The sequence below is a fragment of the Sus scrofa genome, chromosome 5 (genome assembly GCF_054392235.1).
Source record: "Sus scrofa isolate SSC_HxYL_T2T_F1_AM1 chromosome 5, Sscrofa_HxYL_maternal_Yorkshire_Landrace_v2.0, whole genome shotgun sequence".
Classification (NCBI taxonomy): domain Eukaryota; kingdom Metazoa; phylum Chordata; class Mammalia; order Artiodactyla; family Suidae; genus Sus; species Sus scrofa.
This window is the reverse complement of record NC_139387.1, coordinates 90,539,262-90,556,920: the sequence shown is the minus strand read 5'-3', so window position 1 is coordinate 90,556,920 and position 17,659 is coordinate 90,539,262. Positions and strand designations below refer to the sequence as shown.

The 17,659-nt window shown below is 38.6% G+C and overlaps 1 protein-coding gene across 24 annotated transcripts in view; it reads left to right on the top strand.

The window, feature by feature from the left end:
* ANO4 (anoctamin 4) overlaps nt 1-17,659 on the top strand; it is a 445,360-nt gene that overhangs the window by 201,733 nt on the left and 225,968 nt on the right. For 9 of the 24 annotated variants that reach the window (XM_084957410.1, XM_021092698.2, XM_084957416.1 and 6 more), the window contains one exon: nt 17,469-17,573. The exons of 12 other annotated variants lie outside the window; for them this stretch is intronic. In XM_084957410.1, the coding sequence (XP_084813536.1) occupies nt 17,469-17,573 (105 nt within the window). The remainder of the gene's footprint in view (nt 1-17,468; nt 17,574-17,659) is intronic. 3 more of the 24 variants (XM_084957418.1, XM_084957417.1, XM_084957422.1) reach the window with 1 other exon arrangement.

Here is a 17,659-nt window from a genome sequence, read left to right as displayed (position 1 = left end):
GAGCTAAGTATGACTTTATGTTTTTTGATTTGAGTAATGGGATTGATATCAATGGAGATGGAGAAGGCTGAAGGGGAAGGGAGTTAATGGACTTAAGGGCAGAAGTGGGATCAAGATTGGAAGTCTGTGGGCAATTGGAGAGATCACATGGGTGATGAGATAAACATATTTGGAGTTTGAAAAATGGTCCTGGAAGGAGATATGAAATAGAAAGTTGTTGGGAGTTCGCCTTGTGGCTCAGTGGTAATGAACCTGACTAGTATCCATGAGGATGCAGGTTCAATCCCTGGCCCTGTTCAGTGGGTTAAGGATCTCCTGTTTCTATGAACTGTGGTGTGGGCTGCAGACTCGGCTCAGACTTGGTGTGGCTGTGGCTGTGGTGTAGGCTGGCAGCAGCAGCTCCAGTTCAGTCCCTAACCTGGGAACTTCCATATGCCATGGATGCAGCCCTGAAAAGACACAAAAATTAAATAGACAGTTGTTGACAAGTCATAGTATTTAAAGCCATGATATGGAAAGAGATGACCAGAGGAAGACTTATAGATGGAGAAGCTGCAGGGAGATTAAGAGCTGAAATCCAGTGCACTCCAATAGTAAAGATCAATTCATGAACTATCAGCAAAGAAGGCCAAGAATGAAAGGCCAGCAAGAATGGAGAGAAACTAGAAATTATGTGTCTTGGAAGCTGCATAAAGAAAGTTTACCATGAAGAGGGGATGATTAACTAGGTAAATGTTGCTGAAAGTCAAGCCAGGTGAGGAATAAGAATTGGCTGTTAATTTTAGTAAAGTGGAGACTGATGGTGATTTTAAATAGGTTTGGTAAAGTGGTAAGGATGAAACCCTGATGAAAGTGGGTTTTAAGAGAGAGAATAGAAGCATATGAATTGGATACTGAAAATACAGACAACTTTTTAAAAGCAGTTTTTCTGTGAGGGATAGTGAATAGGGCAGCAACTAGGGGAGAAGTGAAGTCAAGAGATTTTCTGTTCAAAATAGCACATCTCCAGCAGATAGTTCATGGTGTTGGGGAGCGAGGAGAATTTGTGATGTGAATATTAGTGAAAGAATTGAGAACTGTGCACAAATAATCATGAGTAGTTTATGTCTGTGATAACAGACTAGAAGGGAGAGTGTGTGGCTGCTGGCAATGTGACGAGTGTCTCGGAAGTTCTTTTCCCACTGTTTCAGTTGTATCTATAATGTGGGAAGGAAAGTCATAACTGAGAGTGAGAATGGAGTGAGATTGATAGGGTGGTATGGTAGTATAGACGGTAAAAAAAATGGTTGCTGGCTCACATTAAAGGGCTATTTGAGATTCATGGCCATGAAGTTAAAGTAGGACTAGTTACCATGGTTGTGCGTTTTTCTTTAGCCATGAGTGAAGACACAATATATGTAGAGTTATATCTAGTCAGAGTTGTGATTTTGCCAAGGAATTAGTAAGAGGGGGGGCTTCAAAGGTGCACTTGAGAGAATGATTGCAACAATTGATTTTGTGTTTTAAGGTTGGTAAAGAGGGACGTGAAGACCTCAAGGGGGTGAGTTGCAATGTCAGGTTGATAGGATCACCTGGTAAGAGGTCGCAGAGGGGTCTGAAGGGTGTCAAGGTTAGGTTATGCGAAGAAGAGCTGAAAAGATAAAGAGGTAGTAATGAGAGGGGGGGATGCAGGGCACTGACATTAAGAAGAGCATCCCTGTGCTTAGTAATGACAAGGTCTAGGTCAGGGCATGAAGGTAGTGACTGTGATATGGTGGAGGGCAAGGTCATTGGAGGAAAGAATTCTCAGGGAACGAGAGGCCAGGGCTTGAGCAGGATCATCTATGTCAATATTGAAATTGTCAAGAATTGAATAGTTTTGGGGAAAGTGACAATAAGTCAGGAGTTAGCCTCACTGAGAAATAAGGGAGTGTGACCTGGGAGGTAGTAGGTGGGAGCAGTGATGATGGAGAGAAGGGGCATAATAAAGCAACCTGAGATTTAAGGCTGGGGGCCTTCAGGAAAGAGGGAAGAACAACAGTCTGAAGGTGGCACAAAGACTCAAAGATGACACCCCCTCCTCCTTCAGATCCTCTGGTGTCAGGACTGTTAGAAATAGAGGGTACTGTAGGATAGAGCCACAGAGAAGCTCTGACCTCTGGGAAGAGCTTTCATTAGAGCAGGAAAATGAAGGGGACAATCTGGGGGAAGACTAATGGGAAGAGAATTCTGGAAGGCCCGTTGGAAGGAGTTCGGATGTTGGGACCTTTAATGGCTCTCTTTAATTGTTTTTCCAGACCACTCCGAAGTTCTCCAAAGATGATTAATATTCCTTCTCTGCTTATGGCTATCTAAAAGAAAGTACAACCTTGTGAGCCTCGTTTTTGAAGCCTCTACAATTTAACCTCTCCCTATTTTTCCTGGCGTATCTTCTTTTATACTCCATAATCTGCCCTTGGTCTACTTTGTCCACAGCTGCACTATTTATCAAACAGGCTCCTACTTCTCCATTTCTCTGCCATTGTTCAAGCTCCTCCTTCTTTTTGGAATGCCTCTACCTCAGTTAATCTCTATCTAGCCCTTCTCATTCCTCAAAATGTAAACCCAATCCCACTGCCTCTCCAGAGCCTGTCTGGATCCCACTTATCAGAATTTATTTCCCACTCCCCAATATTTCCACAGTTCTTGGAAGCCTTATCAAAGGCTGATTATTTGCTGTTCGTTGAGATCTATTCCACTCACTCGTTATAGGTTTGCCTCCTGAAGTTATGCAGAGTAAGCCTATTCTTCTTTCAAATGATGATCTTTCAGTTCAAAATCTCGTCTTGAGCTATTTGCCAACTGAAATATTTCCTGGTTTCTTCAGTGCTGTTTTCAGCAACATGGCTTTTGGGTTCTTTACTATCCTACCCACTCTGCTCTTAAAAAAAGTCTAATTTCATTACTACCTCTTTGAAAATACAGTGCCCAGAGTCATATGGAATATTCTGTTTGTGTTTGACCCAGCCAAAGAAGACTCAGCCTTTGACATCCTATACTGACATTAATGTAATGAACATTAAAAGAAATGTTAAAGTATTGGAGTTCCCGTTGTGGCTCAGTGGTTAACGAATCCGACTAGGAACCATGAGGTTGCGGGTTCGATCCCTGGCCTTGCTCAGTGGCTTAAGGATCTGGCGTTGCCGTGAGCTGTGGTGTAGGTGGCAGACGCGGCTCGGATCCCGCGTTGCTGTGGCTCTGGTGTAGCCTGGTGGCTGCAGCTCCGATTCGACCCCTAGCTTAGAAACCTCCATATGCTACTTGAGAGCAGCCTAATAAATGGCAAGAAGACAAAGAAAAAAAAAAAAGAAATGTTAAGGTATTTCCTAATGGTGTAATAGCATCATAAGTTACTTCTCTCACCTTAAAAACGTATCACTTCATTTATCTGTCATAATTTTATCATGGGTTCTTGAACCCTACTTGCATTGGCTATTGGTTGAAAATATAAATAAAACCAATTCTTTAGCATAGAATTGTAATTAAAAATCACATTAAACCAATTACAAAGAGAAATTTTTTTTGAAAAAATGTATATTTAAAACTCATTAAGATAGGTGTGACTTCAATTCCAACCTTTTATTTTTAGCATACTTTTGCTAATGCATCATAGTTCTCTGGGGAAGATTTTAGAAGAGCTCTCAAACTGAGTTTCTTTCTTGTAGTGAGTCATAGATCTCAGAAGCAGCATGTGCATTTTAGTCATAGGGAGGCCTATAAAGTCATCCATCTACTTTTTACAAAATTAATAATCTTGATTCCCAAAGCTCTTTCTAAGAGCCCCCTCAGACTGGTTGTAAAAAATGAAGAGAAAGAACAAGAAAGTCTTTTAGATCTCCTTGCCAGCAGCCCTGAACAACATTTCTGAGTGCCTATATGTACTAATAAATATTTATGTGGAAGGTACCTTATTGGGGTTGGAATGGTGTGGAGCTCAATTACACATGGACCTTAGGGAGCTCACAGTCATGTCCTAAGAGAACATCAGTCAGGGTTCTCTGGTTATAAACAACCGAAATCTATTTAATTCAAGCAAAGAAGGAGTTTAACTCTGAAGAATAAGAGCAGAAAGCCTGAAGAAACTGGCCCGGGAAAAGGAATACAAACCAAGAAAAGAACTATTTGACTATTTGGAATCATTGAACCCTTACCTTTTTCTCTTAGCTTTGCATCATTTGGCTTAAGTTTTTGTATACCTGGAAGAGATCCTATTAGATACATGCCTTTCCTTTGGTTGGGTAGAGAGTGATGAAAGAGAGGAGAGGACAGAAGACCCCTTCCTTGAAATTTTATAGTAAGAGGACAGGACCCCCTGATTTCTTCTCCCACCCAGGCTGCACGCAGTAAGGGAACAGAGGAAATAAAGGTGATGTTAGGAAAGGGATATGTATATGGAAGAATGTCCAGTGCAGGGGCCTGTACTTAACCTGCTATAATAGATGTCATTATATTAAGGGCTGGAACAGAGATATAAATAAAATTATGGAAACCTTCTTACTAGGGAAAAGATACAAGAAGGTTTCCAAGGGCATATGGTCTACAAACTAGATTTTGAAGGTCAACTAAGACATCAGCAGAGGAGGATGGGGGGGATGACCATGCAGATATAGAAATAGCATAATAATAGGGCGTTACACTAGCGATCAGTGCAAGCTTTGCTGTTAGATGTTTTAAACCCACATGTTACTTAAGAGCTATGCAGTGTTGGTCAAATTTAATTTAATTTGACCAGCTTGATTTCTCTGAGTCTGTTTCCTCATCAGAAAAATGAGAATATTAAGACCCATCTCATGGTGTTAATGTTGCCAGATGAAATATAGGACTCACAGTTAAATTTCAGATAAACAACAAATACCTTTTGGTATAAGTATGTCCCAAATATTGCACAGGGCATACTTATGATAAAAAATTATTAGTTGTTTATTTTAAATTCAAATTACCTGGGCAACTTGTACTTTCGTGTGTTATATCTGACAACCCACAGTATTATGGCAAATTCACTCATGTAAAATGCTCAGTATGATCCTTGACGTCGTGAGGTGCCAGTCGCAAATAATCATTTTTGTGATCACTATCATCATAAAATTCAGAAGCCTGAAAGTACACATGTCCCAGAATAATGATTTCTTACTCAGTCCTTGAACCATAGAGTGGTGTCCCAGTTAACTTGCACCAATTAAGGTGGTTTCTCATTATGCTGCCCTGACGCAGGAGCTGTTCACCTTCATCTTGTATGGTATGGTTTCACTTTCCTTCTGATTGTTTCAGGAGTTTATCTTGTGTATCTATTTCACTTGACCTTATCTTTTAGCCACTCATAATTAATGAATATTATTTCCCTTTATAGGCCAATAATAAAAGTATTAAATGGCACCAGGCTTGGAACTGTAATTTAAGGGTCAAGAGCAGAGTACACTGATGTATTGATTGCAAATTTTTGAGTATGGGAAATTGTAAAGTTTAGTGGGTATAGGTCAAATCATCCCACTTTAATGTTTATGCTATATAAAATAGAATTTTTGTGAAATCAAAAATAGTTCTTCTGTTGCTTTCCCTTTATCTGATAGGCCTATCATGTAGTCCTAGAGAAATGCCATTCATCATAAAATTTGTCCTTTATTTCTTTTAGAGTTTGTAAAATGATGTTTTGCTGATATGTTTCATTATTTATCCAAGTAATTTCTAACACCATTCTTTTATCTCCTTTTTAAAAACCTAAGCAGGGGAGTTCCCGTCGTGGCGCAGTGGTTAACGAATCCGACTAGGAACCATGAGGTTGCGGGTTCGGTCCCTGCCCTTGCTCAGTGGGTTAACGATCCGGCGTTGCCGTGAGCTGTGGTGTAGGTTGCAGATGCGGCTCGGATCCCGCGTTGCTATGGCTCTGGTGTAGGCCGGTGGCTACAGCTCCGATTCAACCCCTAGCCTGGGAACCTCCATATGCCACGGGAGCGGCCCAAGAAATAGCAACAACAACAACAAAAAAGACAAAAGACAAAAAAAAAAAAAAAAAAAAAAAACCTAAGCAGCCCTTTCTCCATTTATACATAATTTTATTGCTGGGACAAGTTGATTTCCCAGGAGAGAAACTTCAGCGACAATTCCAGTGAGCTAGAATGACTGTTGTGTAGTCTGTATACAGGGTATTAAATATTTGACAATAGTTATTTTTGCTGTACAGCAGAAATTGGCACAACTTTGTAAATCACCTCTAATTAAAAAAAAAAGAAAAATAATGTTTGACAATAATAAAATTACAGCTACCATTAAGTACCTTACCATATTCCCAACCTCAAAAAATGTTAAGCTATTTGCATTCATTGCTTCATGTAATTCCCACAATATTCTCATTCTGTTATCTTTATTTTATGGTTGAGACAACTAAGGCTCAGAGAAGGTTTAAGTAACTTGCCCCGAAACATGGAGCCATTAAGTGGCAGAGGCAGTATTCCAACTCCAATGGTTTGATTCTCTCATCAGCTTCATCGAACAATTTGGAAATGATATTTCTAGCAAGTGCATATAACAAAGCTTTGGAAAATTTAAATCAAAACCCCTGCAATAGTTCCAACCTTAGCATAAGAAGACTAAACTGAAAAGGGAGACCAGTAGAATTCCATTGCAAACATACACAATTGCCTTCACAGGTTATTATTTCTTTCTATATTAGTGATGCTCCACCTTGTAGCTTTTATGTTCTACTCTGCATTAGACCTTTGTTTTTACATCTTCCCATTTTCTAGTTCCAATATTATGAAACCCCTTTCCTGTTTCCCTGAGTTTTAAGGATCACTTTCTGGCCCTCGAGTCAAGGTCAGGTCTCAAGTTAGGGAACAGAATCAATTCAGCAAGTGCCTTTCATATTTTGTTTAACATCAACAGCAGAGGTTGTGAGGCGAGGAAAAGAAGATAAGTGATTAAGGAGAGATTTTTACAAAAGAAAGACAGCTAAGAAAGAATTTTCTCTTGTCTGACTTTTCTCTAGTTCTGACAAGATGAGAGTCAAGATTCAACTCATTCTTTAGGGAAACAGTGAAGAAAGAAGTAAACATATGGCTGATCTTGACAACAGTGATAATCATGATACTACCACCTTACATTAGGTGATGCTCCATCGTCTCCAAAGGGCTTCCACAAATATTTCTCCCACATCACATCAAATTCTTTCAGCAGTTTTTGAAATGGAATTAGCTATATTTTACTGTGGCTCAGAAAATGAAATTGTTTGACCCGAAGTACAAAATTAGTCATTGATAGACCCTAGCTAAAACCCATGTCTTTATTTTTTTATGAGTGATTTCCCCCCAACTGAACTATTTTTTTTGAGGATGAAAATAGTTGAGTGTGAAATTTTAGTGTTTTCTCATCACCTTATCTGGAAACAGACATTTTATTGAGAGTTGTGCCTAAAACATCTTTACTGAACCTGAGGAGTCTGGCTCCTCTTGAATAGATCTGAAGCTTGGATGAAAGTACGTATTTGTTTCCCTATTTGTGAACTGAATTTTTGGTATGGCTGGAAGATGAGATCTTCCAAATGGCTTTGAAAAGAAAACATGTGGGAGAAAAACTATAAGATCTGCTTTGGACCTCTTTTATTTCTCATTGCATTGAAGGCGACTGTGGTGTCCTTCTAAACTGTGGTTTAGAAATAACACTAATCATCCTTTATTTGAATCTCTTCCTCTTTAAATGTTTTTTTTTTTCAATGTGTGATGTGAGTTTAGTAAATAGAGGGGTGCTTAGGAAAATAAGCTATTTTGAGCCTTGGCAAATGTGGGCATTGGGATCTGTGCTCCCTGCTATCACTTGCTGAGTAACAAAATTGTTTTCTAAAAATACATGCCAAATTCTTCCCTTAGACATTTTCATTTTTTTCCCTTTGCTTAGGGACATATGCACATATTTTAACCTATTTGATGCCTTCAGAGAGACTTTTCTGAACAATATTTGCACAACTCTTTGAACATACAGAGTAAATGAAGAAAAGTTACAGAAAAAGCATATGCAAAGAAAACTATTTAATGGAATTTAAAACTGCATCTTCTGCCTAAGGCTATTTCAAATAAATTTTTTTTGGTTGCACCCACAGCATGTGGAAGTTCCTGGGCCAGGGATTGAACTCACATCACAGCAGTGACCCAAGCCATAGCAGTGACAACCCTGAACCCTTAACCTGCTGTACCACAAGAGAACTCCCTCAAATAATTTTATATTTAAGAAGCTGGAGAATTTTTATCAGACATGGTGTTGAATTTTGTTAAAAGCATTTTCTGCATCTATTAAGATGATCATGTGGTTTTTATTTTTCAATTTGTTGATGTGGTATATCACATTGATAGGTTTATAGATATTGAAGAATCTTTGTATCCCTGGGATAAATCCTACTTGATCATGGTTTATGATCCTTTAAATATATATTTGGATTCAATTTTCTAGTATTTTATTGAGGGTTTTTGCATCTATGTTCATCAGCTATATTGCCTGTAATTTTCTTTTTTTGTAGTATCTTTGGTTTTGGTATCAGGGTGATGGTGGCCTAATAGAATGAGCTTGGGAGGGTTCCTTCTTCCACTAATTTTTGAAAGAGTTTCCGAAGAAAATGTGTGAATTCTTCTCTGAATGTTTGATAGAATTCACCTGTGTAGCCATTAGGTCCTGGATTTTGTTTTTTGGAAGGTTTTTAATAGCATTTTCAATTTTGGTAGTTGTGATTGGTCTGTTCTAATTTTCAGTTTCTTCCTGGTTCTGTTCAGTCTTGGTAGATTGTACTTTTGTAAGAATCTGTCCATTTCTTCTAGGTTGTCCATTTTATTGTCATATAGTTGCTTATAGTAGTCTCTTACGATCCTTTGTATTTCTGTGGAGCCAGTTGTAATCTCTCCTTTTTCATTTCTAATTTTATTGATTTGAGCCCTCTCCCTTTTTTTCCTGATGAGTCTTGCTAAGGGTTTATCAATTTTGTGATCTTTTCAAAGAACCAGCTTTGGTTTTCTTTGTCTCTGTTTCATTTATTTCTGCTCTGATCTTATGATTTCTTCTTCTAAGTTTGGGCTTTGTTTGTTCTTCCTTCTCTAGATGTTTTAGGTGTAAGGTTAGGTAGTTTATTTGAGCTTTTTCTTCTTTCTTGAGTTAATACTGTATTGCTACAAATTTCCCTCTCAGAACTGCTTTTGCTGTGTCCCATAGGTTTTGGGTTGTTGTATCATCATTGTCATTTGTCTCTAAGTATCTTTAGTCAATGATCCATTGGTTATTCAGTAGCATATTATTTAGCTTCCAGGAGTTTGCGTTTTTTTTCTGTTTTGATGTTGCTGTTGTTGTTGTTGTTTTTTCTTGTGGTTGATTTCTGGTCTCATAGCATCATGGTCAGAGAAAATTCATGGGATAATTTTAACTTTTAAAAATTTACCAAGGCTTGATCAGTGGCCCAGGATGTGATCTATCTTGGAGAACATTCCATGTGCACTTGAGAAGAAATGTGTATTCTGCTGCTTTGGGATGGAATGTTCTCTAAATATCAGTTAAATATCTCTGGTCTAGGATGTCATTTAAGGCCTGTGTTTCCTTGTTGATCTGTCTGGATGACCCATTTCTGATAGAAAATTCTCCAGAGAGTGGGCATAGAGGGAACCTAACTCAACATAATAAAAGCCATATATGAAAAACCCACAGCTGGAGTTCCCATCATGGCTCAGCGGTAATGAACCCAACTACCATCCATGAGCATGTGGGCTCAACCCCTGATCTTGTTCAGTGGGTTAAGGATCTGATGTTGCCATAGCTGTAGTGTAGGTTGCAGACATGTATGGCTCAGATCCTGTGTTGCTGTGGCTGTGGCTGTGGCTGGCAGCTTCAGCTCCAATTCGACCCCTAGCCTGGGAACTTCCATATGGCATGGGTGTGTCCCTAAAAAGCCAAAAAAAAAAAAAAAAAAAAAAAAAGAAAAAAAAAGAAAAGAAAAAAGAAAAATCCACAGCTAACACCATTCTCAATGGTAAAATTTGAAAACATTTCCACTAAGATCAGGAATAGTACAAGGATGACTGCTTTCATCACTATTATTCAACATAGTTTTGGAAGTCCTAGCCATGGCAATCAGAGAAGAAAAAGAAAGAAAAGAATCCAAATTGGAAAAGAAGAACTGAAACTATCACTGTTTGCAGATGACATGATACTATACCTGGAAAACCCTAAAGACAGCACCAGAAAACTGTTAGAATTCATCAATGAATTTGGCAAAGTTGCAGGATACAAAATTAATACACAGAAATTGATTGAATTTCTATTTCACAATGAACGATCAGAAAGAAAAACCAGAGAAACCATCCCATTTACTGTGGGTTGTCTTTTCATTTTGTTAAGGGTTTCCTTTGCTGTGCAAAAGATTTTGCGTTTAATTAGGTCCCACTGGTTTATCTGTGTCTGTACTGTCATTATTCTAGGAGGTGGATCAAATAAGATGTTGCTGTAATTTATGTCAAAGAGTGTTCTGCCTAGGCTTTCCTCTAGTTTTATAGCATCTGGCCTTATATTTAGGTCTTTAATCCATTTAGAGTTTATTTTTATGTGTGGTATTAGATAGTGTTCTAATAAAAGTCTCTTTTCCAACAATGCAACAGACAAGGGCCCAATCTCCAGAATATACAAACAACTCATACAACACAACAACAACAAAAGACCCTATTTTAAAACAGGCAGAAGGCCTAAATAGAAATTTCTCTAAAGAAGACATACAGATGGCCAACAGGGACATGAAGGGAATGGGATGGAAGGGCAGTTTGGGGCTTGGGGATGCAAACTGTTTTATTTGAAATGGATGAGCAATTTTTCCCTACTTTACATCACAGGGAACTGTGTGTGATTGGGTCACCCTGCTATACAACAGAACTTGAAGAAATATTGTAAATCAAGTATACTTTAAGTAAAAAATTTTTAAAAGATAAGCTGGGAGCGACTTAAGTAACTATTAACTCAAGATCATACAACTATAACTAGTGGCCTAATGTTACTAAGTTCTTAACCGTGATAGACAGACAGCTAATAGTAAGCTTATACTATTCTTACTTAACTCCCTGAGTTAGAAGTAGGAGGCTGATGCACAAGATGGATAGAGAGCCCTAGCTCTCATGAGGCTTGTTGTCTTTCAAGGCCATTCTCTTTCATACATTCAAGTCCTTCTATAAATGTATCATGCAAGTTAAGAGAGTAAATGACATTATAGTGATGCTGAAAGTATTGTGGTTTCTATTCTGTAACCCCTTCTAACCAGGAGTTTCTCTTTCCCTTCCTCTGCAAGTCTCTGTTGTCATAGCAACAGACCTCAGCATCTAGGAGATTGGAAGACCCCCATGAAGCCCTGCCTTCACTCCCGCACAAAAGCAGCTCTGATTTCCAGGCCCTCTTTGGAAGTCTTGGTGTAGGCATTCTTTGTAATTTAGGAGATCACTATCTTGGAAGTCCTGGGAAAGATGGAAGTAATTTTGTTGAAGGTCAGCCATTACCAGTTGAGTGGGGTTATTTCCATTTTCGACCTGAGAAATATCCGCCTACTATAATCAGGACCTAGTTTAGAATTGGGTCCTTACAACTACTCAGTATATTCTCACATCTTCTTTACTGATGGACATTTAGTTGGCTTCCACGTCTTAGCTATTGTAAATAGAGCTGCAGGGAACATTGGGGTGCATGTATCTTTTTGAATTAGGGTTTTCTCCAGATATATGCCAGGAGGCTCATGCCCACCCTCAGACCTCCTGTTGGCAGTGACCTATTTTTTGAGAGAGCTTAGAAGAAGCTCTTAGGGCAATCCTGCCCCTCTCCTTGCATGCCCCCCACCCCCTAGGTTTCTTCAACATACACTCTCAGTTGTCACAGTCCGGTCTCTGCATAGCCAACTCCAGTCCTCTCTCTGGGTCTGACTTATGAAACCTGAGCTTGAGATCCTAGCCCCCACCCACTCAGACAAGCATCTCAGGCTTGGGAGCAAGCACAGGGCGGTGATGCTGACTTTCTGTGCTGGTCACTCTCTGTTTTGGATTCTGCAAACCAGTTGCTGCACTCTCCTCCTAGGCTCCACCCTCCCCCCCAATCCAGGATGATCTCCCTGTGGGTGAAAGGACTTCCCAGGATGTGGGAACCTTTTGTCCTTCACAGCTCCCTCCCTGGGGTGCAGGCCCTATCCCATTTCCTTTCTCTCTCTCTCTTTTTCTTTCTCCTTTTGTCATGCCTAGTTTCATAGGGGTTTTCTTGCCCTTTCAGAAGTCTGAGGTCTTCTGCCCATGTTCAATAGATGTTTTATGTGAATTGTTCCATTTGTAGATGTATTTTTAATGTTTTTGCAGGAGGAGGTGAGCTCCACGTCCTGCTCCTCCACCATCTTGATCCCATCATCAAAAATGGAATTTTAAGTAATTTATTTAAAGCTACTAAACTAACATAGTAGAATAACTGGTAATAATGATTTGATGGGCGGGTGGGGGGACTAGAGGGAATGGCAGTAAATAAAGTTATTTATCTTTGTATCATAGCAGAAAATGAAATGATACAATTAATCAGTGGAGGGTAGGCAGTTAATCTGTGTTTAATTTATAGTCAGCACTCCCAATCTGAGTTTTCTCTGCATCTATGGATTCAACCAACCATGGACTGGTTATTACTATAGTATTTACTATTGAAAAATATTCCTGTATAAGTGGACTTGGGCAGTTCAAAACTGAGTTGTTCAAGGGTCATCTGTATAAAACTGATCATGTGGGATACACACATGGAGGGATTCCAAAAAAGTAAAAAGAAACTCTTAAGTGGTTGGGCTTAGGGGCTAAGACTGACGTTGAAAAAGAGGTAGAGTTGGCCACTGCTGACTTTCATTTTAAGCTCGTTGGTACTTTAAGATTTCTTTATTATTTGACAAAATTTTAAAAAGATTTTATGTAGTTTCCATTGTGGTTCAGCAAATTAAGAACCTGACATAGTGTCCATGAGAATGCAGGTTCGATCCCTGGCCTCATTCAGTGGGTTAAGGATCTGGCGTAGGTCACAGATGCGGCTTGGCTCTGGTGTTGCTGTGGCTGTGTAGGCCTGCAGCTGTAGCTCCAATTTGACCCCTAGCCCAGGAACTTCCATATAAAAAAGGAAAAAAAAATTTACAAAGAACAGATATATGATCTAGAATACGTTTTCATAGTTGCCTATAGATAACTTATTAAGAAATGTTGAAATTGTGGACTTGAAAGGAAACCTGGGACATTTTCTTAGTCTGTATCCACTGTTGTTGCTAGTAATGTGAAATTTTGGCAAAAGAGCATTAAAGGAGCAACTGATAGGCTCAAGGCTTTGTCCTAGGTTCTGTAGGAGATGAAAAGATGGGTGCAGTTTGGAGCCAGGCCTGCATCATGTACAGTCTACCTGGAGCTGCTAGAGATAAGTAAGACATCTAGACAGAGAGGATTTAAAGACTCACATTTTTCTGTGTCTACTTCATATTGTTTTAGGTACATTACCTAGTTTTTGGTGGAGAACATGTACTATAAAAAAGATAAAATATAGATAGCGCTATTGGGTGCATTGGGTGGAAAATAGTGTTTACTTGTTAAGATCAAGTAATGCTTGAAGCAGAGCATTTAGGACTGGCCGTGGATGGATGGGCATTTTGGGGGTTTTTTTAATGCAAACTGTTGTATTTGGAATGGATGGGCAAGGGACCCTACTGTACAGCACAGGGAAATGTGTGTGATCGGGTCACTTTATTGTACAACAGAATTTGATAAAACATTGTAAATCAACTGTGCTTTAATAATAATAAACAAAAGTAGAAAGGGATTTCTATAGACAGATGGGATGGGAGAGGCAATGATATATTTGCTAATTGAGAAACTCACATTTGAATCTTTCTTTTGGGGGGCTGTTCCTTTTGTGTAAGTATTTAACTAAAATCCATGTGAGCAAGGTGCAGATCTAAAATGAATTTTTTAAAATGAATTTTTAAGGTGTTTGTTCTGGAGTTTCCATCATGGCTCAGCAGAAACAAATCTGACTAGCATCCACGAGGACACACGTTGGACCCCTGGCCTTGCTTAGTGTGTTAACGGTCTGGTGTTGCCTTGAGCTGTGGTGTAGGCTGCAAATGTGGCTTGGATCCTGCATTGCTATGACTGTGGTGTAGGCCAGCAGCTACAGCTCTGATTCCACCCCTAGCTTGGGAACCTCCATATGCTGCAGATGGGACCCTAAAAAGACCAAAAAAAAAAAAAAGGTGTTCTGCTAAAGATGTTTTATTAAATGCAAGTGCAATTATCAAGGTTACTTTTTATTGAAACTACTTTCAACTTTACCCATACTACAGATCACAAGATTTGAACATAATCACTGCTATCAATCAAGTGTGAGGAAAGCTAGAGGCAAATTTGGAAAGCACATGAATTTTGTAGCTATTTTTGAATTTTAAAAATTACTCAGAACAACAAAAATAAAAATAAATTGGTAGAAGATCTAGACATTTCTCAAAAGAAGGCATATGGATGGCCAGTAGGCACATGAAAAGATGCTCAACATCACTAATTATCAGAGAAAGGCAAATCAAAACTGCAGTGAGGTACAACCTCATACTGGTCAGAATGGCCATCCTTAACAAGTCTGCAAATAGCAAATGCTGGAAGTGGTGTGGAGAAAAGAAAACCCTCCTGCACTGTTAGTGGGAATATATATTGGTACAACCACTATGGAAAACAGTATGGATGATCCCCAGAAAACTAAATATAAAAGTACCTTATGATCCAGCAATCTCAGTCCTGGGCATATACCCAGACAAAACAACAATTCAAAAAGATAACATGCACACCTATGTTCATAGCAGCTCCATCACAATAGCCAAGACAAGGAAACAACCTGACTGTCCATAGACAGATGAAAGGGTAAAGAAGTGTTTTATAATATACAATGGAATACTACTCAGCTATAGAAAAGCTTTGTGTCGTGACTCAAAGTCAGAGACATCCATGACTATAGTAAATAGTCTGATTCTTAACTTTTTAGAAACCACACCAACTCTGCAGGGATAACAAGAAATAACCGAATATCAGAGTCCAAAGCAGACACACAACTTTTTTCGTATATTGAAGTTATTCGGGTCTTTTTCACTTGGGCTGTATGTGCTAAAAGTGAAGATTATCACCTTGAAGGATTCACTTGTAAGTTTTTTTGCACAGTGCTCACTCTTCGTTTAGAGGAGTTTACAAAAGTCCTTCTTTTACAGAGTATCCTACTTTGTCATCTTAGACTTTAGTGGATGACTTGTTGCCAGACCCTTATTATACATTGTGAAAGTGTATTTTCTATTTCTAGTGTAGAGGAAGAAAACTGCCTTATATTTTAGGGATTCTAAATAGGATTTTAATGTTTACTAAGAAGAGAATGTTGGGAGTTCCTGTTGTGGCTCAGTGGTTAATGAATCTGACTAGGAACCGTGAGGTTGCGAGTTCGATTCCTGGCCTCGGATCTGGCGTTGCTGTGAGCTGTGGTGTAGGCCGCAGACTCGACTCAGTTCTGGCATTGCTGTGGCTCTGGCATAGGCCAGTGGCTAGAGCTCCTATTGGACCCCTAGCCTGGGAACCTCCATATACCCTGGGTGTGGCCGTAAAAAGCACAAAAAATAAAAATAAAATAAAATGAAGCATACCCATTATTTCACAGCTGAGAGAACTTCTATACTCATTGGAGTATTTTCTTCCTTCCTCTCTTTTCTAGTCATGTAAAAGGGTATGGTTTATATACTTATCTGCATCCTTGTATCTATTTTCTTCACTTTTCCATATTCCATCTTCAAAGACAGTCTTTGATGACCTGAATGCCTCCTTTATGTTGCTTCTTTTGTGATATCTTATGTTCCTATACTGTCCTCTAACAAAAAAGTTATTAAAATTGTAGAATTTTAGTTATTAAAATGGTATTTAGTGGTCATGGCTACTTCTACATGAATTTATGAACTCCTCTTGGCAAACAACAAGTAAATAAATTGGGCTTCTATTTATTAGTCTGTTTAAGAAATCATTTGATTTTTAGGTTAGGTAATAACTTTTGTCCTGGTCTGAAATCCCAGAGTATTGGTAAATCCACTTTTATTATTTCTAACATTCTATATTTATGTCTGCTTGGATATGAATGGTATTAAAGACTAGTTAAGAGCATGCATTGGTACAGTGTCTTCATAACTTAGTAGCTTTTTTTGGATAAATTACTTCTTATCACTGCACTTTCTTTTCAAAGTTAAAGACTAAATGAGATAATAAAGTATATAGCATGGAGCCTGGCTAATAGGTAGTATTGAATTTTTTTTTTTAATGTAGATGTCATTGTGAGGTCTTTGGTTATTGAATATGACAAAGATAACTAGCCTTAATAGAAGTTGAAAAACATACCTATCATTCAAGTTAGTTGGCCACGGGGAGGGGGGCGGGGGAGGCAGGCAAATAACATATTTTTAATTCTGGGCTAGCAGGAAGTCATCTTCGTTCTGTTCTATTGAAAAGCGTAGATAACTTCAGACTTCTCAATGAGGCAACTGCATGCATACGTGGAAAAACTGACTGCTGTGTTTGCAGTGCTTGACAGTCATATAAATGCATGCTGGTTCCAAGTAATTGACATATGGATTCCTTTTCATTCCTCAATAACAGGTTAGTTTCTAGAGAAATGCCGGTGTTGCTTTCATAAATTATTACGGCTGGTAATCAAACTGGAGATGTTCTAACTCATTATGTGAGAAACATTTAGAGGCTTGTTATGATTCATGATAAAGCTAGATACCTTGGTTTCTTTGACCTTCCTAAATGTTCTATAGTTGTGTAGAACAGCATAAAAGAAACCCCTTTTTTTAACAACACACCTAAAATACATCAGGCAAACTCAATACAAGAGCCTTAATTACTTCATAGAATAAATTAAAGTATTCTGGTATAATTGAAAAATAAATGATATAGCAGGGAAGTCCAACTATGAGGGGGAAAAATTGATTTCTTTTTCTGTGATAGCAGGAATATTAAATCCTTTCTCTTAGAGTAAATTATTAGAATTTTAAGGAAGATGGTTTCATAAAGTGTGTTGAGCATCACTTTTCAGTTACGTTAAGAATAATTTTAAATGTCCTTGGATGGAGGTTCACATGTTATTCTGCACCTAGGAAATCATCCATAAATGCTATGAAGTATATGGTATTTTAATAAAATAATTGCTTTATTTTTGCCTTGGAAATACAATTAAACTTTTTTGGTCCCATAAGGAGCCAATGGCTGGTAATGTGCCTCATTTTTTAAAAGTCATTTTGTCCAAGAGGAAGGATCATGGGCAAACCAGCTGGCTGTTTCATTTTAAATTTTGACATTGCTTCTCCTTGGGACCCTGATGCTGGGCTCTCTGATAACCAGTGCAAACTCCATGAATATCTTTCATTTCTCTAGAAGGAGGTGTGGATTTGCAAGGCTACCAGCTGGATATGCAAATACTACCTGACGGCCCAAAGAGTGATGTGGACTTTTCAGAGATTCTTAATGCAATACAAGAAAGTAAGTTTCACTCACATTTTAAATTCACCAGAGAGAAACTATATTATAAAACTTGGGAGGGGCAGTAAAAACTTAGATGCCAAGCT